The 25,632-nt window shown below is 38.4% G+C and overlaps 2 protein-coding genes across 8 annotated transcripts in view; both read right to left on the reverse strand.

Annotated features, from left to right (window-relative positions):
* ARFGAP3 (ARF GTPase activating protein 3) overlaps positions 1-17,766 on the reverse strand; it is a 33,761-nt gene extending 15,995 nt beyond the window's left edge. Inside the window, exons 1-9 of the mRNA XM_085232341.1 lie at positions 17,510-17,766; positions 12,765-12,883; positions 11,613-11,685; positions 9,005-9,136; positions 6,982-7,065; positions 5,203-5,284; positions 4,746-4,805; positions 3,031-3,077; positions 894-1,039 (exon numbers count right to left, since the gene is read on the reverse strand). Coding sequence (XP_085088467.1) covers positions 894-1,039; positions 3,031-3,077; positions 4,746-4,805; positions 5,203-5,284; positions 6,982-7,065; positions 9,005-9,136; positions 11,613-11,685; positions 12,765-12,883; positions 17,510-17,578 — 812 coding nt within the window. The 5' untranslated portion in view covers positions 17,579-17,766. The remainder of the gene's footprint in view (positions 1-893; positions 1,040-3,030; positions 3,078-4,745; positions 4,806-5,202; positions 5,285-6,981; positions 7,066-9,004; positions 9,137-11,612; positions 11,686-12,764; positions 12,884-17,509) is intronic.
* A 2,585-nt stretch (positions 17,767-20,351) lies between these two features.
* Positions 20,352-25,632, reverse strand: part of PACSIN2 (protein kinase C and casein kinase substrate in neurons 2) — a 62,199-nt gene continuing 56,918 nt past the window's right edge. For all 7 annotated transcript variants that reach the window (XM_085232408.1, XM_085232398.1, XM_085232355.1 and 4 more), the window contains one exon: positions 20,352-25,366. In XM_085232408.1, the coding sequence (XP_085088534.1) occupies positions 25,254-25,366 (113 nt within the window). In that variant the 3' untranslated portion in view covers positions 20,352-25,253. The remainder of the gene's footprint in view (positions 25,367-25,632) is intronic.

Raw genomic sequence — 25,632 nt, forward strand, 5'->3', positions numbered from 1 at the left:
ATAATAATTTATCATTAAAAATAATTAATAGTGAACAAACATTTTTCTTTTTTATTTAGCAACACATTCCTCCAATTCAGTTTACTGGTAATTTTTGGCAATCGATGAAGAATGTGATTTTTGTGGTAAGAATACTCGGAAAAAAACAAACGATCCCCTTGTAATTAATACTTTTGATGCACACAAAACATCAATTTTTGCAGAGGCCATGTAACATGTATGCAAAAATACCATTAAGCAGATTGCAGACCGAAGAGCTTGGTATCATGAATTCCAAGTGATCTTCCAATTTTGTAATTGCAATTATACACAGAAAATTCCTCAATAGTTTATTAAAATGAGGCATCCTAGTTCTTATGAGATGTAATGCTAAGAATAAAAGCTGCAGCCTATTAACTGAGGATGGACTAACAGAGTTGGGGCCTCTGACTGAAAACAAGTTCTTATGAAAATGAAGGCAGCTTCTGTATAAAACAGCTGAAGCAGGCAGTTCTAGCCTTACTTAACCAACCTGCCACTTTCAACAGAGAAACTCTTACCCAATACATACACAAATAATACAGTGTACCTGTATGATTCCTAAGCAATCAGTGAGTCTGTTACAATGTTTATACAGATGATTACACCAAACCAAAATGAATTACATAAACAAACCACATAACTAGTACTGAATAAAGAAAGTTCAAGAGGTGAGAGTCTCATCTGGTAACATGGGCAATGGAACAATTACTTTTTGACACATCCCATTCACATTTGGGGATTTTTAGTAAATTAAGAACTGAAGTTCTATTTGCAAAAGTAGTCCTTTGGTAGCATTAAAAATGCTGACAGTTAATTCATTAATAACAAATCAGGCATTGTGTTTTTCCACTGTATATACAATTCATACTTACAGTGGCTCTTCCATCTCTATTTTCTTACTGCTATGAAGATCCTCTTGTTCCTTCATTTTATCTACAGCTTGTGCTTGTTTTTCAATCTCATTAAAATTCTGGCTGCTGACTTTTTGTGCTCCCAAACCGCCTTTTTTGGCACCAAGCTTGATTTGTTAAAAAAAATTAAAAATAAAAAAGACCCATGATTACAACTGAAAAAAATACTGAAGAATCAATTTTGAAAGCAATAGCAAATACTACACTCTGTTAGGGAAAATACAGTGCAACGTCAATAATGATTATGCTGCATAACAATAATATAATAAACTTCATTGCAATTGAATCATTTGATGCTCATTCACTTAATTCATAATTACAGAAGTTATAGAAATGACTGAGATTTTTGAAATAGTTCTTACTGGCCAGCGTGTTGTCTTAATAGTAAGGGCTGATTTATTCATATTTTTAATAAGTGTGTACATAGGTATTTAACCATATACCATAAGATAGGAATACACAACTTTTGTATATAAGTGTATGCAAAATTATATGCAAAAGTTATATGCACAATTAGTATTTACATATAGCAAAGCACAGCAAGTTTTTGTTTTTATTATGATAGACGTCAGTTAAAGAGGTCACAGTTTTGCAATGATTCTTTTAAAATAAATCTATTTCTAGCTCATTACTTCAAAACATGAATACAAATTCTTTCATTCTGCTCATCAATTATTTAAAAAACACTGACTGCTACCAATATGAATAGACAAAATGATGTAGATTCAGAAACAACAAAACACTCAAACTGCTGCTCTCAGTCTCCCACGTGTTCAATTCTTCATCTGCAACACTACAGCAACATAAATTTTCCCAATATACCTATCTTAACCTGTTAACACCATGAAGTCTTCATCTAAGAGCTCTGGCCTATATACACACAAAATTGTACAGTTTTAGGCTCTGACAATGCAATGTGCACCTGTGAACCCAATTACGATCTTTTATCTCTAAGAGAACATGGCTGCATCAGCCACTTGGAATAAATATGAAATTCCTCTTGTATACTGGGGCCATCTAGTGGGAGCAACGAATTGTTTGTTTCAATCTTTTCAATTGTTTGATCCAATGGAACTAATGTATGGAAAAGTACATTAGCCAAATCTAAATGTAGTGACTCCCTGTAACATGACATCCTTGTAGCCTAATATTAGGGCTATTTTATTGGGAATTGTGAGCTATACTCCCAAAACTTAGCTTTTCCTAAATACATTGAGTCAACTCTGAAATATCTGGCTCAGTTTTCAGTTCCTTGAACAATCACTCAGCTCCTCATGTCTTCTGTACAAAGGCCAGATGTCTAAGAAAGTGTTGGGATCCAATCCATAAACAAGTCTCTAAAGTATCTTGAAACTATCTTCAACTGAATGCAGCTGCAAGTTATTATAAATACAACAAAGTGCCATACAGCAGTGTGATGTTAGATGAGAGCTGCTACACAAATAAAAATCTGAATGTCTCAAGTTCACCTTATACTGACACATTAAGCCATACATGCATATTTAGCCACTTATAAGAGCTATTGGAAATGCCTCTGTTTTCAGGATTTGCTACAAAAAGAACTCAAATGTCAACTAATATAGCTGAAAGAAGTCTAACAATCAAGAGTCAACATATCTGACAAGAAAGAAGAAAGCTTACAGGGCACATTAAAGGATGAAGTTGCAGGCACGATGGTTGTGAATGAAGCCTATGTATCAAAACTGGCTTTGACATTTTTATTTTACTTATTTTTTAAAAGACAGCAGGTGTAAAAGTCTAGACAGTGCAGTAAGCTGCAAACACGCAAACGCACTCAGAATTTATCTGAAATCAGAAGACAACTCACGCATTTTAAGTACTCTGCTACAGAACAACACTAATCAGTAATTTGTCAGACAAATGTATCTTAACAATCAGAAAATCATTTGAGTTGGAAGGGACCTATTCATTTTGAAATGGATCATTAGTTGTTTTCTATTGCATTTTAGTTTCATAAATTATTACTGATATATGTACTGTTCAGTATTAATTCACATAATGCATTTCCAAATTGTAATTTACTATTTCCACAGGTGTGTAATGCAGAGGAAAAAAAATGTTAATTATACAGACTTACCCCTTTCTTAACCTGATTCGGCTTCTTTTTTATAAAGGAGGTGTTCTCTGCAATGATGAAATGTACATTACTCGACATACGCTTTTATTAATTTCAGAACTGCAAAAGAGAATTTCTACAATTTCAGCCTCAAGATATGTTTTCGAATTTACTATCATAAAGTATTACAATTTCTTCATGAAGAGATTCAGAAACTAAATTGAACAACAGTGAACTGAGTGGTAACTATTACCAAGAAAATGTGAGAAAGAGCCTCTGATTGAGGATACGGTACCTCTTGCCTATTCTTAAGAAGAATAAAATTACGGTTCCGTTTTTGGTTGCGGATATCTGCTAGTACACAGACTTGCCATTCTGAATCATACTAGAGGTTTACCTGATCCCAAACCACGTCCAGGACAAATTTTCACTAGATAGAAAGGCACTATCTACGTTTAAAAACCAGTGATAAAGATAAAATAAATCAGTATCATCACAACTGCACCAACAAAATCACAAACATCACCAGAGGTGACAACATACTCTACCACTGAAATAAAGAGTTTTGCCCAATTGCCTAAATATACTACTAGGAGTCTAAATTTACATAAAGTTTGCAAGTTCCAGACTTAATGCTTTGTATTAGACTTTGAAACATACAAAATAACTGTATTTACATCCTGCTCTTCATGAAGTCTGATGCAACTCCTGATCATGGTATTTTAATGAGGCCATTAGCAGTTGAATTAACTACAGTTTCCAAACAACTCCTACTAAATACTTATACATACAGGAAAAATTTGAGTTGAAATTTAGTCAGAAATAGACTAAACAGGAATACACAGAACAGAGATTCTTCATGTTAGATAGAACTTGTCTTGTCCAAAACAAGTAAGAAAAGCACTTGTTTTGTAAAAACCTGTGTTATAGATAAAAATTAGAAAAAAACAGGTAGCACATGTAGATAACTATTTCTCCTACTCTCTAGCTCCATCTCATTTAAAAAAAGTGAACACAAAAACAGCAATGAAGATCATGCCATCTTGAAGCACTAAGCTAGACCAAGCTATACTTCTCTACTAACACTGTGCTGCTGAAAAATTAATACTCCTGCTCCTGCAGGGTGATCCTAAAAAAGATACGCTACCTATGTATTTAATTCTATTCTGTTTTTCTCAACTTCTTAACTTATAAAAAGACATATTCCTTACTGTTACGCAAATTTAGATTCTAGACACTGAAGATTTTACATTACAAATACAAGATTTTTCCTGTCTAATTATGTTTTGTTTTCTGAAAAGGGAGCAAATTTATGTCCAGGCAAAAAGAGGGACCTACAACATGTAGTCTTGCTTTATACAAAGTTATGCTTAAACAAACAAAAAAAAAAGCAGGCCATTATTCATAGCACAGTGCTCCACCCGTGTACAGATGCAGAACTAGAAGGCAGCTAACATACTTAAGGCACTATTGGTCACCATTTCTAGGTGCATTTAAACTCACCAAGTCAGCTAGGATAACATAGATAAAACCAGAACACCGTTGACTAAAACTGATTTCTTTAATGGAATACAGTGTTTAAGAGAAGTCGTAAAACAAATTCTGATGTTTCAAAGGAACTCATGTACAGAATATTGAAGTAAGACTTTCACATCCTTTCCCAGTCACACATTCTGAGTAAAAACACACAGAGAGGTACACTATACTGGTTGCTGTCTTCTGCTTATGCTCATTACCTAATGTGGCTTTTGGTGATGTACTAAGGCAATCAACACTTGGTCCATGTTCTGGTCCACCTGAAAATATAATGTACAGCAAGGGTAAGAATACCAGAAGGTTCATCAGAATGTTTAAATACCAAAACACAACTCACCATCCTCAGAGTACTGTTTGATACAGACACCAAAATGTGTTATTTCTGTTACAGCTTTACCAGCTACTAACAGTCACCCAAAGATTCATCTGAAATCTTTTGAACCAGACTTTAAGTTGGATTTCCACTAAACATCATTAAAGGAACATGCAACACCACACATTCTAGCACAACCCTTCTAAAAACACAATCCTTCCCAAAGTTCTGAAGATATTAGCAAGGTTATATGATTTAACTACTGAAGCAGGGCAAAGAGAGCCTAAACAAAGAAACTATCAGAAAATGCACAAAGTTTTTTGTTAACAAAGAACCAATCATACCTTCATAGCTTTCTGAGATGTTTTCTGAAGCTTTCTGTTGTAGAGGAACTGGTTCTGGCTCTGATAATACCCATTCTGTATTCTTCATATTAAATTAAAAAAAAAATAAAAAATAAAAATCAGAAGTGCACACAAAATGGAATCCATCAAATAAATATGAGGACTGTACTCAAAAACCACTGATGAGTTAATATTGAATTCTTATGACTACAGCTTTTAGTTTTAAAACCTATTAAAAGAAATGCCTACTTTTATTAAAAAGTGAGCTGTTTTCAAAGCACTGCTGAGCATCTGTATCCACCTTTCAGGAAATTTCAGTGTTTACCATCCAAAACAACAACATGCATTTTAATTACATTCTAGATTTCATCACTGTATGCTGGCTATTCACTTTTATTTATTTTTTTTACTCTTAACATTTATACAGTACATGAGATCTGAATAATTTATTTACATATAATAAACAACCCTTCTCCCCACACTAGGCTCTCATACTTCTCATTTTCTAACATTTACTTTTTGACTACAAGCAGTACTCCAAAATCTTTGATGAGTCCTTTCACTTTGCTCAGACATATCCTTCTCACCAGGCAAGCCTGAGGCCTGCACACAATAATACCTGCTTAATATTACCTTTTTTTCCCCTACAAATCCTGTGCCAGTTCATGCTTGCTTTTCTTTAAAACCTCAACCTCAAAGCGTCCTGTCATTTCCCTCTCAAAATACCACACTCAAGGAATCTCTTGCCCTGAAGCACACAAACTAATTGTCTCTGAACTCCTATCTTTTCAGCTATTCAAAAATTCTGCTCTGAAAATTTACTGTACCTGACCCATAAATCCTCTCAAGAGGGTTTGCATCAAGTTCCTACTACTTGTCCTCAGCCTAAAAATATTTGCAACAGTTCTCTGCTTAACCCTCCTTCTCCCTAGCTTGCTTCAGTTTATGCCTTTCCTTGCAAGTGTTATTCCATGTTCCTTTTGGAAATAAAAATAATTATTTTTCTACTGTCAGAACAGATCATCTTCTGGTAAAACCCTAGATTATAACAAAAAGTTTTAGGTGTTAGCAGACAGCAAATGTACTAGAAAACACTACTGCCAGAACATTCAATATTGTTGCAATATTTAGGAATATTAGTGGAGCAGTAACTTAATTATTGGAAGTTTAAGACCACAATTGCTTTCATGGGTATTTTTCAAATATCAGAGTCAAGAGAGTCTCTGAAACATTGCTCTCCAAAACATACACAGCATCTATCACCAAATGGCACTGGGAAAGCAGAGCAGAGCTAAGATCAAACACATAAAAAAACCAACAGCAGCAATAGTCTGCAGAAAGTCGTTTTAATTTTTTCCAAAGAAGATGTAATTCTGCAGGGAGGAAAAAAGCACCTGCTTTGCCAATGTTTTAGGAACTATTATTTTATTGATTATAAACTGAAGTTTTCACTTAGTGAATTTAAATCAGGGCACTCTCAAGCCAAATGGCTCAGTCATAAGTCCAAGTAGAATTGTGTGCCTAAGAAAAACAGTTTCATTCCACATTTAGCTATTATTTGGGTAATTCTGAATTATCATCTTAGAAAGTCATTCACATTCAGGAAGAATTTTGAGACTCACAGAAGGATGAGAAGATGAACAAGTTTAATTCAACAACCTACTGTCTAAGATTTTCTTTCAGGGTTTAATCTTCATAACCCTTCATAACATAACATAGGATAACACAGTTATCCTAATATGTTCAGAAAGCAAAGAATTAAGTAGAGTCAACCTATACCTTGGAAGAAGCATGGGATGCAAAAAAGTCCTCTTCTTTGTGTTGAGGTGATGCAGGTGGCATTCCACACCCATCTATCCACAGCTACAGGTGTTTAGAGAGAGGATCAAGGTAAAGAAGGAGGAGAAGGAGATTATTAATTTTACAAGACAATCGCACTAAAGTATTCTGAAAAGATGCACTTATCTTAAAACTACATTTTTATCAGGTTAAAAATTTAGTGATTTTCTTTTCCTAAGCACTTAACCCTTGCAAATTTATTTGAGTATATGACATTCCTTGTTTACATTCCATGGCTGTGATATCTTCCTTCCCAGTAACCGTTTCCTTCCTAACCAAATACTCAGTATAAGCTCTGCTGCAGTAATATTATCAATATTTAATATCACTAGAGTTTTAGAATCAAGTTTTTTTATATACTCATGTAAGAATAAAAAAAAACACTAAGAAAATACCATGGTCTGGTACTTTGATGAATTGTCCCACTTAGTCTAGATCTCCAAAACCTCTACTGCACCTGCAGAAAGCTTTTGTAAGATGCTAACAGTTCTCAGGGTAGGCTGCAGAGCCCTAAGTGCCTCAGGTCATTCTCGGAACCCTGCAAGACAACACCTGAACTTGTGATCTACATTCCAAGTTTAGAAGGTTCTTTCTAATACATGCAAAAGACATCATGCTGAAAACAGTGACCATATTCAAAAAGGTTATGAAATATGTAATGAGCTTACCTCATCATTAAATAATCAGCAGTAAATGAGAGATTTTTTTTTAATGGGACCAGACTAATTACTGAATGACACTTCAATATAGATAGCACATCATCACTTAAGCTTGTAATATATTCAGAAATATATTTACTATTTTCTTTTATGTAAGAAATAAATTATTAATACCAAATTTTTTGGATGAAATCTGTAACTGAAGATAACCACAGTTCTTTACAGTGTCATTTGGGGAATTTCATGCCAACTTATACCCAAATAGTAATTATGTTTACTTAAATTTGTTTCATATCTAAATCTGTTAAGTAAAAAAATTCTCTGAAATTAGTGATGTAAACCGTGTTAAATAAAATATCCATAACATAAAATTATTTTAACTCACTAAATTTCATGCTGTGTTACATATAGACTAGAAGGAAAAAAAGCAAGAAAACTGTATTGTGCTTTGTTTCATTTCTTTTTTTTCCTTTTTCTTTTTTTTTTTTTAATTCTCACTCATCTGATCAACTACAAATGAATTAGTCATGGACTTGAACACGCTGAATTAAACAATCAAAGCATTCATTCTGCGTACGCAAAACAGAACTGTTGTGTCAAACTTACTTAACACCTCAGCAAACTCATATGCTGCATAGTTCAATAACAACTTCTTCCTGTCAGCAATCTCACGTCAAGGCTTTGACAGCATGCCTGAACTGCTTTCAGTTCAGAATCAGCACTTTTAACAGAACAGTACACTCAAGACATACAATTTGTGAATTTTTCAAGTATAATTTTTGTAGAAAAATGTACCTATTCCAATCAAAACACTGTAAAAATCACAACTATCTTATATATAGATAGCTATTAGCATTTCTATGTTTTTACTATGCTGTACTTCTAAGTAATAATTCAGTTCCAGAAAAGCAAAGCTAATCACAATGCATAATTCATGGAGAAGAGCTGGCATATTTATTGTGCAACAGCACAAATACAATTTTGCAGTACATCTGTGAAACAAAGTAGTTTTCATTTTGAAGAATACCTGATGTTTCCACCTACAATTTTTGTAAGTTACTCTAAATGGTACAATTAATGTTTTGAGTAACCCAGAAGTGTTTCTGAAATATTAGGTTGAGCTCTACCCTCAATATCTTCTGCAAATTATTTACTCCACTTCTTGCCTCCTCTAAACAGTGTGTAGCAGTACCTCCAAAATAATTATCTTTCACATTGTAAATTAGAAACTTTAAATGACTCTAGTGGTTAAGGAACAGGAAGCGTTCCAGAAATCTAAATGAGAAAAGACATATATTACTTACATCAGTACCATGTTTTCTTGTTGCTTGTGTTGCAAGAGATTTAATCTTCTCCTTGTAAAGCTGAGCAGCTCGACTGTTATACTTTGCATTGGTGTCATTTGTTGTGCATCCGTGTTGATGGAAAAAAGCAGACTACGAAGCAAAACATATAAAATGCTGTAAGAAACAAATTTCAAAACAAATGGCACTCAATGCAGCAAAATACTCTGCTCCTGCCTCTAAATCTTCTGAACTATGAAGGCTACATAAATCTCCAAAATAAGAAGAAAACTCCATTTATGGCAACATATGAACACATAAAACAACAAAAGCCAAAAACATTAGTGGGATGTTCTAGAATTATACATAATTCCAATCATATAGAATGATTCCTACCTCCAAATCTAACAACTGAAGAAAGGAAGAGGTAACTGACTGCCAACAGCTGGGCTTCAAAAGATGTTTCTGATTTTCTAAAAGGCATTGCTTGGCTTCATGCTAGGGAGAACAATGTATGTTCAACAGACTTTTTACATGGGCAGACAGCGACAGGACAAGCCAATACTGGCTTTAAACTAAAGGGGGAAATTTAGGTGAGATGTTAGGAGGAAATTCTTTACTTAGAGGGCAGTGAGGCCCTGGCACAGCTGCCTGGAGAAGCTGTGCTGCCCCATCCCTGGAAGCATTCAGGACCAGGTAGGGTGGGGCCCTGGGCAGCTTGAGCTGGTGGGGGGCAGCCCTGCCTGCAGCAGGGGGCTGGAACTAGATAAGCATTTCTTCCAACCCAAGTCATTCTATGATGCTATGATTCAATAGCATCAAAACGAATATAAAGAAATGGTTTTCCTTAAAAAACAAAACAACAACAACAAAAAAAAACAACCCAAACCCCCCACATTTCTGTGTATGTACGTATAGATACACACACTCTTTTTATGTGCCTATTTACACACAAATACAAATTTTGTTTGCAAGACCAAAACATGGAAAAGCTAGGTATTTTAGTACCTAGAACTAACTAGCAAATCACATCGTATGTTCTTGCACAAAAGAACATATCAGACCATTACAGTAAAACACAGTAAACAAGTTTCTGATAGGGTCAGCAAATCCAGATAACTGAAGGTTATAGTGTCAAATGTAAAACCAGTACACAAGTACCACAATGTAAAAAATTAAGCCAGCCAACCTCTGTAGCTACAATAAAAACAGTTGTAAATGTCACCCTGCCACAAAGATTGTGTATTTCCACTTATAAATACATTTACACTTATGAAGTTGACTTCCAGAGCTTTTCTTTGTAGGCCCCAACTGCCATCACTGTAGATATTTATTCTGAAGACAAAAGGAACTTGCAACACCACATTTCCTAGCAACCTCCAAGAGAGGTAGGAAATAGTTAGGAAGTTCACAACTGCTGTTATCCAAGATTCAGTGTCATCAGGCAATTATAAAATACAAATAGCAAATGTTAATCTGGCAGTACTTCTAAGCAATAGTTAGTAAAAATAGAATTTAACTGGAACAAAAAAAGAAACTGTTTTTAAATTAAATTAAAGGGAAAATGTCACCTTTACTTTTTAACTGTTCAGGTAGTTTACTAAACTAGTCTTTAAATTTTCAGCCATTTATCTTCATTTCTCAGGAAATCCAAAACAGATCATTATGAATTTGAGGTATATAAGGGGTGAGTGTGCTTATATTTGACCTCTTGGTATAATGGGTTATAGGAAACAGTGACATCCAAGCAGAATGAAAAAGAAACCACATAAAATTAAATGATGTTTACTGTTAATCCTCTGGGAATATGCTTTCTGAAATTAAATGCAGTTCTTTCTCAAACTCTGCAGTCTCTTCTTTCCAATTGTCTTAAAACCTTTGGCTAAAAAAATCCCTCTTCTGATTAGTTAAAACAATGGTGTTTATGTACCAGATGGTATAAAAGAAACTTGACAATTAAATTCATATAACTGCAGTATAAAAAAAGAGTAAACTTAAGAAAGGAGAGAGAGAGAAAAGGAGGGTGAAAACATCACTTTATTTCAGAGGAAGCTGCACAGCTGTTCAGATCTGCACACCAGAAACAAGTCACTTGCCAAGTACCAAATTTAAAGAATTTAAAGACTGGAAAATGCAGAAGTGGAAGATAAATAATAATTATCCTCAATTCACCGTTCTCTGCATGGAAATAGAATAAAACTAGAACTGTCTTTTTGAGAAAAATGCAGCAGTTGGCATAACTTTAACTTACAAAAGTACTGTGAAATAAACTTATTACTAAGTACATGAGAAATGAAACCAAAAGTAACAGCCAATATGAATTGGCTGAAACAAAAACACTGCTACTTCCTCTCTGACAGTGTCATGTGCCTTATCTTGATTTCAACTGTACCAAAGTCATACCTTGACTTACGAGAGACTTTCAACATTGACTTGGTCTTTGTCATGGCATCATTGTAAGCCCTATAAGGAAATACAGCCTCAGGAAAACACTTGTTAACTAGGTTTACAAGCAGATGGAAAGCCATCTTTCAGCAGTTATCAATGTTTCACTGTTAAATTAGATGTATTGACAATGTATCAACTATAGTTTCCCAGCCTAACAAGCTTCAATGCGCAGGATACATACAGCATTTGCATTTCCTCCAACTTGCATGCACCTCAGTTGAAACCAAGACCAATTGGAATCCAGTTCTGTAGACCTGAAGAGAGGAAAACATGTTTAATGTTATCTCCACAGCCATTTAAAATCTACCTTTTTCTGTGTAAAGAGTCTCTCACACAAATTATTTTGGGGAAGTGTGAGGCAGTGACTATTTACTCAGGGACATGATTTAGTGGAGGGTTGTTAGAGTTAGGATAGTGCGGTTAGGTTGTAGTTGGACTCGATGATCTTTAAAGTCTTTTCCAACCTGAGCAATTCTGTGATTCTGTAATTTTATTAGAAGAATTCTAATCATTATAGTACTATGATCATCAGGAATGGATTCCTGAAAGACCTTTTTTAACATTCTTATATACAGTGACAAAGCAACAGAGGAAGAATATTGGTTTTAGCTGATGGAAAACATTTGCTTTTAAATGCAATCCATTCTTAAATGCATTGCTCTCATATACTTCAAACAGCATCTTCCATTTCAAATATTTCAAGTGCCTACCAGATGTAACCCAGGTGAGGGCACTCACCTGAGATCAGAGAACCTTAGTAAAACAGCAACCACTGGCTGAGCCACCAAAGGGGGTAGCACTTTACATAAAAACTCTCTCCTCCTGTCCCTGGTACAATCACTGTGGCAACGTAATGAACTACTTCAGGAAGCAAAGCAAGCCAAAAAAGGCTATGCAGGTCTCTTAACTGGCTTGTGAGGGCATCAGATTATCATTATGATCAACACACTGTCATGCTACTGAAGATAATAAAGTGCTATCTGCCTCAGTCTTGATTTGGAGAAAATGATAAAGCACTTGAAAATGCTTACTCCCTTCTTTGTTTTCATCATCTTCAGTGCAGAAACAAATCTGTCAACAAAGGTGTGCTACTGACACAATAAGCAGGTAATGGGAAAGGGTGCATGGCATACATGCTATTGAACCCTACCTATTTACCTAGTTCCCAAGTAGCCATCAGATAAAACAAAGCCAATACAAACATTAAAAGCATTTGAAGAAGAAAAGAATAGGCTTCTCTCTCTGATCAGGCATCCAAAGAAAAAAAAAAAAACATTAGAAGCCGGAATATAAATCTTTCTATTGTTGTTGTAGAAAGATACCAACCACTTACCGAATGAAACTCAAGTGCACGCCAAGTGACCGGTGCGTCCCTGAACAATCAATACAAAGAAAGACTCCATATGTTATGCTTGCCCAGCTAGGGTTTTTCGATCCACAGTCAAAACATACCTTAAAGAAAACAAAGATCATTAACTTGACTTATGCACAATCTCCTCTTGTAGCTGTATTATGGGTCATTCTAACACCCTTGCAGTGATCGGAACTTAATTCAACCTTGATGCATGTGTCAACACAACTTCATATAACCCTGATTTTATAAAGAGAAGCTGCACAATCTGCCTGAGCTTGAAGAAAGCATATCACTAAGCCTAAGACTCTGCCAGATGTTCCCATTTGTACTGTGTATTACTTGTGTGCTGCTGAACCAACCATTTGGCTGTCCACAAGAAGACTGGTTAAATAGCTGACGTGTCCAAAATTACATCATAGCCAAAGCTAGGACTTTCCCACATTAGATTCCTAACACTCAGCCAAAGCTACAAGAGATAGCTGCCTCTATACCTCGTATACTTTGTACTTTCTGTACAGATCACAGCCCTCAAGTCCTACCTTAGTTATTCTGATGTCTGTGCCTCTTTGGTCAAGGAAAGAGAGAACAAAACAAATTATCTGGTATGAATCAATTTTCGAATGCAAGGAAGAATGCAAATTTAAACAGAAACAGTTACACAGTCATTCCTACTTAATGTTACATGCATACACCTCTTCCCGTATAGAAATAATTAGTTGATCAATGCTTTTTCAGTGGGAGTTATAAAGGCTGCGAAGGACTAATTCCACAGTAAAAGCACCCACTTACTGGACATCCTGAGCAGCATCTATTAAAAAATGAACTCCATAGGGGCAAGCTGTTTCACCTAAACTGATGGATTTTCATTCTGCAACCTTATTCTTCAAAACCAAGGTGAAGGAAGAGAAAAAAAAACAACTGTTCCTGCTAGGAACTCCATTAATGTGACTAAATAGAGAATTTTTCTTACACACCCTGCCAAACTACAGGAAAGGAAGGAATGCAGGAAGCGTATTTGTATCCCACAACTGCACATGGAAATGGGGTCATTCACTGACATAAGCAGAAAGAAGAAATGAGAGAAAAGCTATAGAAAATGAGTGACAAAAGGAGGAGCTGGAGAGAGTCCCTGAAGTAAGCACACGGGGAAGAATGATATACAGGAAGTTGGGGGAAAAAAAAGAGAAGAATGAGTTCCTTAAAAAAAAGCTAGCTTCACCTTCATTTTAAATAGGTTGTTTTCAAGCTATTCCTTCCCAGGGCAAAAGGAGGGAGATAACTGAATTAGAAGTGGTTTCAGATGGAGACCAAAGCTAGCACAACAGCCCCGGTCCCGCTTCTATCTCAGGAGAGCAAAGCAGACCCCGAGCAGTGGTCTGAGCAGAAATTCCCCAGAGCAGAAATGGGAAAAGAGAATCCTGAGCATTGGCAAGTGGTTAAAAAATAATGGTTAGAAAAGTTCTGTTGGTGACATCCCTAAAGATTCTTCAGTACAATTCTAAGCTCTTCTTAATTTTAGCGTCTGAAAAAAGTTGATTGCATATCCGTGGAAGGCAGCTGTCACAGAGCAGTATAGCTCACTGTCTTCACTGGCCCAGGTTTCTATCAGCTCTGTACCAGACAGTGGTGAAAATGACTCACAGAGATAAAGCCATATCTTTAAGGATTGCGATACAAGTAGGAATAACACCTAGTTTCTTTAAGAACTGTCAGTTCCACCACGTTATGCAACAGATAGTTACATTTCAGTAAGCTAACTGATGAAGGAGTGTACTTAACTCACACTCATGTTGCTGAGCTACCTCAATTTCTGAAGTGCTTCCCAACACATAAATTCTAAGAAGAACTGAAAATAAAGTGAGAGATTTCAGAACCAGACTATGAAATTGTCTCCGTTTTAAAACCAGAGACAGTGTGTTTCCTGTACTGACTGAGGTACAACTAAGGTTTCAAAGTCATTATAAAAAATCATGTTGAAGGATACACTTCAATAATCTCTTGCTTTTTAAGTACACTTGTAATATTTTTGCCTATTTTGTTTTCAGCCACTTTGGGACAGTCCAGATTCAGTAACAATCACTTAAGGCAAAAGCCATAACTAGAATGTTTGTACCAAAACAAACACAGATTTAGGGATAACCCATAGCAAGAAGTCATTATATTGTACAGCATCCACCTCGCACAGAGGTGGAAGTTAGCAAACTCCTTACCTATGGTGGTGAACAAATTCACAGTGCCCACTGCCATTGGACAAGGAAACATACAGACACAGAGCCTACAGAAATGCTAGGTTTGGCACTCCAGGAGGGCTAGCTCAGCACCCAGCCTAAGGCCAGGGCTATGAAGGCATGTGCAAGGCCCCAGCGCTGAGCTGTGCAGGAGGAGTTTGTCATTGGGCAAAGGTGAGCTGCGTGCCACAGCTGCTCTTACTCACCCACTGCAGCATTCAGATGTGCTCCCTTTTCTTGCATCAGTAATAATAATTGCGCTTGTTGATATGACTGGAAACCAACACTACAAACTGGCTCAGAGCAAAGGTAGGTCCAACTCACAGCCACATCACCAGCAATGTTGAGGTAAGGTAGGAAGCAGGAACATTTGCCAACAGAACAGCACCAGGCTGCCATTTGGGGAGTGTGAGAGTCTTAATAATGACATAAGGGACAACCACATACACAAAACACAACACACACTGTAATAACAAAACTGAAAAACTAAGAAACCACCACCACAATGCACCTACTTGGTTTGCAGCCAGTTCACATTCTTGAGTTGGGCCTCTAACTGGTGCCATGGATGTTATTATCACTAGGGGAAGGGAAAGAGCCAGAAAAGGGAACAAAAAGGCATCTACTGCAGGGAGATAGACTTGTGGAAGAACTAGAGTCTGTATACAACAGCACCAGGACAAGTCCTCCAACAAGGCAAGCTCTGCATACATCTAAACCAACCATACCAATCAACCGGAGGGTTGTTAGAGTTAGAGTAGTATGGTTAGGTTGTGGTTAGACTCAATGATCTTGAAGGTCTTTTCCAACCTGAGTGATTCTATGATTCTATGACTCAGACTGTGCAGCTTTGTGACTGAAAATAATTTAGTATGTTCAAAATACACCCTATGTGAGAATTGTACCATGTTTGGTAAATGCTGTCAGCTAACTCTGTATTATGTAGTGCATAAAAACAAAACAACAATTCTGAAAAGCTATTTCTCATGCCATACAAAATAAAAGAAACCAGAGACCAAGCTACAGGTAGGTTAATTTCAAGATCACTATTCAAATTCCAATCAAAACATGCTATAATATTTAAACTAAAACTGCACATGTTTTTAAATGAGGATCATTTTGCCCAGGCCAGCATGTGCTTGGAAGTCTCGCAGAGCACCCAGCAGTGCACACACACACACACCTACCCACAGCAGGCAGTCAGGGCCCCACAGCTGCATGGAAAGCACCTGCGCTTCCCAAACTCGCACAAACACAACACAGCTGAAGCACACTACTAAACTTTTAAGAGGAAACGTTTCCAATATTCCAAAGCACTTCTTTCTCAGGTGCTGTAGGAAAGCCCTACAAAAGGGACAGACTAAGAACAGAACAAAAGAAGATCAAAGCAGCATGCAGTCAAACACAAGGAGGTGTGGCTCTGGGCAGCCTGGTCTGGTGGTTGGCAAACCTGCACATAGCAGGGGGGTTGAAACTAGATGATCGCTGTGTTCCTTTTCAACCCAGGCCATTCTGATTCTATGAGGTGATCCGGTGGCCACAGCACCTTTTGCTGAAGAAAGCTCTTTACACCTGGGCACGGGAAAGCTGCGAGATGTGTGCTGCTGAAGCTCCTCATCGTCTTTCCTTCCTACCTTTACAGGGCTCTATCACGAAGTTATTGTCATCCGACTGCACACAAATGAGAGTTTTCAAGCAAACCCAGCTCTGCCAGCACTGTTCTGAATCCCTTCGTGGTATCACAGCAGGACAGCCAGGTGAGCCCGACATGCCTGAGCGGCCCCGGGCACCACAGCCCAGGCTCGGCAGAGGGCAGCGGGCTCCGCACGGAGCCGTGCGCCCTGCTGGCAACAGGCAGCAGCGGGCCTGCGTGGCTCCAGCGCAGCAACAGCGTGATGGGAGCGTTGCAACACCGCTCCATCTCTTGGGCACGGAGCTCAGGAACTGCAACTAGGAAAGCGGCTCAGGAGCTGGAACTAAGAAAGCGGACGGGGGGACCTGAAGGACGGGGATCTTTCCTCGCTTTAGAAACTAATACAACTGCCGACTGTCTCTTTTTTTTAGTCTCCGTCTCCGCGGAAGCAGGCAAAGCCCTACTGCCTGGACCCTGCACAAGAGCCCGGCCGGCCCCGACACTCTCACGGCCGCACGTACCACGCAATACCACGGCCACTACACCGCAGGTCAAGTCCTCACTGGCTGAACTAAGGGCAACACCCACGTTTGTCACCAAGGAAGCGACCGTGTCTGTTTGATGGAGAAACACCCGCCGTGCCTTCGCTATCTCGGGGCGCGCTGCTGCCCCTCGGCCGCTCCAGTCACCGAAAGCGCCGGGTCCCCACCGTGCAGCCCGGCCACAGCCGTGCCATGTATCCGGACAGCCGCCCCGTCCGGCCCAGTCCCGCCGAGACATGCGCCCCGCCCCGCCCCCCGCCAGTGCGACGTGTCACAGCGGCGGAGCGCGGCCCCTACCGCGCCGAGTCCCGGCGCCCTCACCTTGTTGGTGGGCACGGAGCGGAGCCGCTTGAAGATGGCGCCGATGTCCTGCTTGCTGGGCTCGCACATGGCGGCAGGCGGGGGAGAGGCGCGAGGGTCGCCAAGCGAAGCCGCCGCCGCCCGCTTCGCTGTCCGGGCCGAGCCGCCGCCGAACGCCCCGCCTCCCCTGCCGGGCGGCCACGCAGCGGGCGCGCGCGCAGGGCCTCCCGGCGGGGCGCGGCTTGCAGCCGCCGGCGTGGCGCGAGGGGGCGCCGGTTGCTATGGGGACACGCGACAGCGCCGCGTCAGAGACGGGCGGGCTGAACGGCGGGTAGGGCCGGTCTTCGGCTGCGTGAGGAGATAAAACGTGGGAGAGCGACAGCAGCTCCGATTGCTGGTTTGGAAAAAAGAGAAGTGGGACAGGTGGTTACACCTGTGAACAGAATTCCACTCCTGGACACGGCGTGTTGGTTTCAAGCAAGAATAAACGTGAGGAAACGGTCACTTCCTCTGGGCGCTCACATTGAAGGAAGCAACCAGGGACAAATCTTGGCATCTCAGTACTGTTGTTCATCAGAGGCCCCTGAGGCCTCTGTATCCTATCCTCCCTTCACTCTTGTCACGTGTAGAGGAAGGACTACACACTACCTGCACATGAAACGGGGGTAGGACAAATTTTCCTAACGTTCTTTTATAATAGTATAGGTTCAGGGGACCTCTGCAGAGTGGCTGCTCTAACCTGTTGAAAATAGGGCCATAAATAAGTTATTTATGGCCAAAAAATCCACCTCCAAGCCTTGCATGGAAATCTATCTTCAGGCCCTGGCCTTCATGTTCACCAGATTTGCTTGCCAAACCCCATTGGGCTGCATGAGGTTTGCCAGCCTACAGCTGCTGGCCTCTCAGGGAGAAAGAGTTGCCAAGAAATTTCCATGAAAGAAAGTCTATTACGTCGGCTTCATAAGTACTGAAAGGGAAAGAAAAACAAAAGAAAGGAAAGATTAACAAAAAAAAAAAAAAAAAAAAAAAGGCAGGAGAGGTACTATCTTGCTAGTTAAGTGGAAAAATCAACATTGGAAAAACAAAGTTAATCTGAAGACTAAACCATGTGGCACAGCCCCGGGAAAGGACAGTCCTTGTTACTGTCCCACACTTTCCTCAGCTACACTACCACTTCCCCAAGCAATGCTGCTTAAAGGCAGCTAGATCCTGCCAATACAGCAGCCCTGCTAAACCGGAGTGCACAGGCAATAACAAGGTGGGCTGTTGGTTATTTCAGAACTGACTCTTATTTCAGGAAATGGTTCATCTCTGCCCTAGTGTCAGAATGTCAAAAACCTGCTAGTTATTCAGAACCACTTTGCACACACTGAACAAGACTCCATCTTTGACTGTATTCACTAACACTCTGTGCTGTCTCTGTCTCACACAGTGACTCTATCCCAAAGCCATACTTTGCCATTCAGATAAGTGGGTGTGCAAACTAGACACACCTGTTGCAGCCTGCAAGCTCAGCTGATTGCCAGCAGGTGAGCTCTACACAAGATGCAAGAAAAGCATTTAGCACATACAAAGGAACTTGAGGGATGTAAACGTGACCTGAGGCATTATTAAAAGCAAACTCTAGACTTGGGAACAGGTGATACAACAAATGGACACAGAAGAAAGGGCTGAGCTATCCACATCTACTGGGGAACAGGCAGTGCCTGTAATTCACTGCCGGTTTTTGCAAATTTAATAAATAAAAATATCTTTAAAAACTCTACCCTTCAAGGGTGCCTGCAGGTGCCTGTAGACTGAGTGCTGGTGTCCTCTACTTTGGAGTTAGATGCTTACAGGTCCTTAGGCAGAGCCAGTAGTAGAGCAACACTACGAGCAAAGCTGACTCCACTCATGTCCTCAGCCCTCAGCAGATTTTCATCTTGACTTGTGGCTTAACCCTGCTGGCTGCTAGCACAACACTGATGCTCACTCACTCTGCACTCCCAGCAGGAGGGGGAAAGAATTAGAAGGGCAAAAGTCAGAAAACTCACGGGTTAAGACAGACAGTATAACAAGAGGGAAAAAAAAAGGGGGGAGAAGGGGTGTAGGGAAAAGCAAAAGAAATGAAGAAAAAAAGTGATACAAAACTATATCACTACAAGCTGATGCAGCAACCCTGATGAACTTCCCCTCAGCTTTAATTGTGTGATGCTGTGTGGTGGGGGATATCCCTCTTGGTCACTCTGGGTCAGCAGTTCTGGCTGTGCCCCCTCTCAGCTGCTTGCACACTCCAGCCTACTCACTGGCAGAGCAGAAGAGCACTGCTCAGTATCGACTACAACATTAGTGTGTTATCAACACTATTTTTCATCACAAATCCAAAACAGAGCACTATATGAGCTACTACAAAGAATATTAAGACTATACCAGTCAAAAGGGAGCACAGCAACAAAAAACTGTCAAGTCTGGACCCATTATCCACAGTAAGCTGAACTGCCATTTGCTTTCTCCTTGAGAAAGAATGCCAATTTGTTCAAGGTATTTTGGAAACAGCCTCATTGTCTTTACTCATGCTTGGTTTCCTTTGGGAAACTTGGTCACACTGAGCAAAATTTGTTACTGCTCACATCTGCGTTGTGCATAACAATAATACGTCGCTTCTTGGCAGCTGCAGCTCTAGAAATTCAAGGCCAGCCTCTCTCTTGCAAATGATATCCTCAATGACACAACATGGTCCCAGACACATATCATTGCAGACTCGTAATCCATCCAGAAAATCTTCTCCTTGGTGCAGAAAGATCAAGCATTTAAGTGTCTACTCCCACAATATGGAAATGAAGTTTAGCAGTGTTAAACTACATTAAAAACCAGCTGAAACCAGTTCTACATATCAATGATATACTTTTATTTAGTAATAATGTATTGTTTGTACTGATAACATCAAGAAGCATAACCACTTTGTCACATAGGTGAGGTTTCTTGGAGCTTTCTAATCTTGAAAGTAGTCCATCTCAACAGCATTGTCCAGTACAAAGCCAAAAAGTTACAATAATATAATTTTCAGATAAGTCCACTGCATAGACAATATTCAGTTGTGCTTCTGTAAACCTGTTTGCATTAGGAATGCAAGAGACTTGCAAAGTCGCATTTAGAAGCAGCATCCCACTGCAAAACCTACCTCTGTTGGCCACATGATAGCATTTAATCTTTGGCAGGGCAATCAAATTTCTGCATCTTCTGCTTCAGGTTTCTAGAAATATCTATATCATAATACACAATTACTTGACAATTAATACAGTTGCTACTTCACTGAGTTAAAGCTTCATGGGTCATGCAGAGAGGTGACCTAGCTGACGTAAAGGTAACCTGGATTTTCAAACATTCTTGCTAATGTCCCTCATAAAAACCTAGATACATTGCCATGAAATAAGGAAATGATCATTTAATAAATTAGTCACTGCCCACCATAACAGTGGGAGGTTACCAGTGTGCTGCCCAGAGGATTCATGCGTGTAATTTGTGTATTTATCTGTGAGAACAGTAAATAGGAAGGTAGTGGTTTACTGAACTACTTACATTTACAGAAGTAAAAAAACAACAGTAGAAATATCTTGTATAATACTAACTAGGTAATAAAGCAGCAAGTAAATTTCAGAGTCAAATGCAAAATAAAAATACAGTTTGCACTTCTCTAATGGGGTCACAATTAGCTACTACAAGAAAGAGTAGTACTGGTTTTCTTTCTGGAACTAATTACAGGATCGCTTCTCTGACCTACTTCATCTACTTCTGTATGAACAACAGTTGTTGACAAAGCAATGAACGGAATGTTCAAAATAAGCTTTTCTTATTTCACAGAACAAAAGAAACAGATCACTGACAGCTTGAAATATTGTGGCTGAAGCGTCGTTGCATGCTGTCCTATTTCTATGCTCTTCCCAAGGCACCCACAATGTGCTACTGGCACAGATCTCATCCAACCTACTACCGTCAGTCTTCTCTGCAGAGAAGAGGTTGTTACACCTCTGAAACGTGAACAGTGCTCAACAAAACTTCTGATCTACAAAGGTGTTCTCTGAATGGAGGGTTCAAGAACCCTCTCTGGTATTTTTGAAACTTTGTGCTAGAGGATTGATGTCATATCACATAGGAATCTGTATTTCTAACAGGCGATAGGAAGTAAGGCAGGCTGAAAACGATATATACGTACCATCAGCAGGTAAACTGTTAGATGTCAAACACACTCAAATGATTGTCTACTGCAGTAATTACTGCATGACCTTTCTTATGCTCTGAAATTGCTCTTTGCATTATAAGTCAAACAAAACCAGTAGGTAAAAGTACCCTACATTATCAGGAATAACTCATTCTCACAGATCAGGAGCAGGCTCTGTAGATTCTTTCAATGTGCCCACAGTTAGCAAGGACTATGATATTCTGAGGCAAATGACCAACTTTGCCAAACCAGAAAGGTGGGAGAAAGATTAATAAGATGATTATGTAACCTCAGAGTTAATTTTTAAAAATAATAGATGCAACTCTAGGAGAACAGGAGGTATTGCTGCTGGACATCCAACCTTCATTACATCATCTTCCATTTTCTTCCTTTTCTCCTTTGTTTTACAATAATATATAGCTTTTTTTTTTTTTTTTTTAATCACCAAGATCATATCAGATTAGCACACTACCATTTCATCTGTGGTTTCCCCTTAGAAGACTCAGTGTTTCTCCTTATCGCCAATTCTTAAGCCTGCTTTAATTTTCTTCTTTGCAAGTGTTATGAATAAAGGCTTAATTGGTAGAAAGACAACAGAACAAAAATATTCAAGTCATCTATGGCAAAAAGAGTTTTAGCACGTCAGGGCAACTCCACAGATATCTCAACAAGAGATAATAGCAATGGGTTGGATTGTTATACCAAGATATTACGAGTTACAACGTGGTTATATTGCGAGTGTATCTTTGCTTTTACACTCTTATACATGTACACCAAATTTGTAGACAACAATACAAAATTATAGATACAAGTAAATTAGCAGTCTGAGGGAAAAAGTGTGCTAAAGTTTTGGTGTCAACTTCTCAAAGCAACAAATTAAGAAGAATTTCAGTATAGCTTTGGACTATACATAAGGAATTGCTTGTCTTTACACATTTTCTAATAAAATAGCCTACAATTTTTCCCCCAAAACACTTTCCAAATTAGGAGGGGATAGAACACTTGCTCTGTGAGGAGAGGCTGAGGAATCAAAATTTGTTCAGCCTGGAGAAGAAGTGATTCTGGGGGTCCCAGAAGCAGCCTTCCAGCAGCAATGTGGAGGCTACCAAGACACCCGCCAGGCTCCATCAAGCACAGCAGAACAAGACACGGGTTCCAACTGCAGGTAAAGCCAGGGGAGAAAGAACACCACTATAATGATAATTAAGCATTGTAACTGCTTGAACAGAGAAGTGAGAAATCAGCCTTTGGAAGTTTTCCAGACCAGCTCCAAAATCTTGAGCAACCTAGTTTGAATGCGGAGTTGACTGTGCTTTAGATCAGCCACTGAACTAGAGATCTCCTGTGGTTGTTTCCACTTAGATTCTATGGTTACTTCACTAAATTTGACACCCAGCATAAAGAACTGGATTATTTAGATTAAAAAAATATTGATGTGAGAGACATGATCAGTCACAAACACGACTATGTCAGCTGCTAGCAGTTAGCAAAAAAGAACACCAAAAAAGACCTCTCTCACAGAAGGTAGAAGTGACTCAGATATTACAAAAAAAAAAAAAAAAAAAAAAAAAAAAAAAAAAAGCTTAGTTCATACAATCTGTATCAAACTTGACAATACTATGGAAAGTGCTCTCGTAGTACATTTTGCATACCCACAGAAGACATGAATCTCCTCTTCTTCCACAAACATTTTGCTGCAGCATCTAAGAGCTGTTGTGCCTATGCCTAAGCAGCACAATGCAACTGCCAGCATGCCCATCTCTATGACTTTCAGATAATACAGATTTTGTCATCTTGAATTGCAATCAAGTGTATATTTGCTTTATAACAGTATTTTATATACGTTGCAAGATGAAGTGCATTCTGTGTATTTAAGAGATTAACAGATTTTATTGTTTTCTAAAATATATTACAATATAGAGACCCAAGGCAGTAATTCCTGACAGATTTAGTAACCATTTTGTGAATAATTATGTTTTTCTTGACAGACATATATCCACTTTCAGAGCTTGCACATTTTAATGCATTGAACATTATGACTAAATATATCTATACATTTGAAAAGCAAACGATAAAATCCAAAACTACCAACAGTGTTTAATAATTACCTCAAAATAGATTTGTTAGCTTCATTACAGTGTAGATTCCTAAAGTAGCATATCTACTCACCTGATACTTGATTTTTTTTTTTTTTAAACACAAATCTGTTGTAATTTACAACCCAGTTTTAAATGTCACAAATGCAAACTATTTGGCACTGTTACAGATGACCGAGTTGTAATTGCAAACAAATGTAGTTTTTACAGTGTTCTGCTACAATAATCCATGTAAGGACTAAGGCTAGTTTATATGTTGACCCACAAATTTATCCACATTACAGATTTTGAGTATGTTAGTGTGTTTCCTGTACTTCTGAAAACCTAATCACAGAATATTTTGTCTATAGTACAGTAATGAATATGGCAAGAAAGCAGATTTAAATATACCTATAATTTAAACTCTTGTAAGTCTAAATCTTATCCACATCAAAAGGTTTGATAACTAATAGCCATGCTCTTTATATTTTGGAATATCAAATTGTATGTACATATACACAACAGATAGCGTCTTAATAAAAAGCATTTTTAGTCTATTTTACAATCTTTGTTCAAAAAAAAAAATCAGTCTTCACAGATTTAACATTTCAAATCACAAAAAAAATCATTAGCAGTTAGAAGGATTTTTTTTCCTGCACACATGTGCTGGAAACAGATAGTATTCTGGGGCTTATGGATGATTTATCTCTTTGTTTATAGAGAGCTACTTAAGATCTACAAGGAAAACTCATTTAAGTGCGAAACCATATAAACAACATTCATAACAGAATCCCAATCCATGACACTTGCAGATATCTCTGTTACAAATAATCTTCTGTAACAGATAGCTATTACACATAATATCTGTTTTACAACTTCGAGCCATGCTGACAACATTGAAAGATTACTACACCATGGAAAGAGTTTTCATTCAGTCAACTGCTGACTAAATCTATGTCATAATTTAAGTATTATATGACCAAGCATACAAAAAGATGCTTACCTACATAGCATTTAAATAAAAAAATACTGCATCTTTCAGACATTGCTAAGAACAAATAGAAAATTAACTAGAATAATCTTAAAAATTCAAGTTGCAAGTTACTGAAGGTCACTTAAAATAACCGATTAAACATAACTCAGCATAAGCCACATACCTCGGGTAGGATGAGGCACAAGCATAGAAAACACAAAAATGTTTAAGAGTCACAATAACAGACCATGTGGAAAGAAAAAAGCTTAAAAAGTATTTTTCCTATCACTATTTTTTCCACCTAACCCCTTTCATTTGCATTGTGCACAAGCTGTGAAAACCACATGAAATTAGTTCTATGTTCTGTCTTTAAATCACTGCAATTTCAGTATTGAGCTTTCTCTCCTTTTCATGAAAATATATACACTCTATACATCATTCAACTTCCTCTTGGTTTAAATATATACTGTACAGGTCTGCAGAGCTTTTGTAACACTTCTGTATCAACTTTGTCCTTTGTCACTGGATTGGTTCTACATAGTTTGCTGGGTATAAACCAACTTGTCCGTTGTCCAGACGTCCTTTGCACCAACCCTGCTCATCTTCATTCTCCATTTTAGTTAGCTCATCCCCTGCAAAGAAAAGCAGCACTCTTAAAAAAAATCTATGAACTTCTAAGTGACAACAATAGAAAGCTAACATGACAGTTATCTATTTACATGTTCACTCCTGTTCCCCTTGCCCACACCAGCTCCCAGCAGAAAGTCTCTAATCTCTGCTCTTCACACTTTTTATACTAATGCCATTTACTAATTTGCATATGGGAAGAAAGACCTCACAATTTTAGAAGAGCAGTGAGAAAGGAGCCACTTTGAAACAAAAACATTACACTAACAGC

Source organism: Meleagris gallopavo, chromosome 1 (assembly GCF_905368555.1).
Source record: "Meleagris gallopavo chromosome 1, MGAL_WU_HG_1.1, whole genome shotgun sequence".
Lineage (NCBI taxonomy): Eukaryota > Metazoa > Chordata > Aves > Galliformes > Phasianidae > Meleagris > Meleagris gallopavo.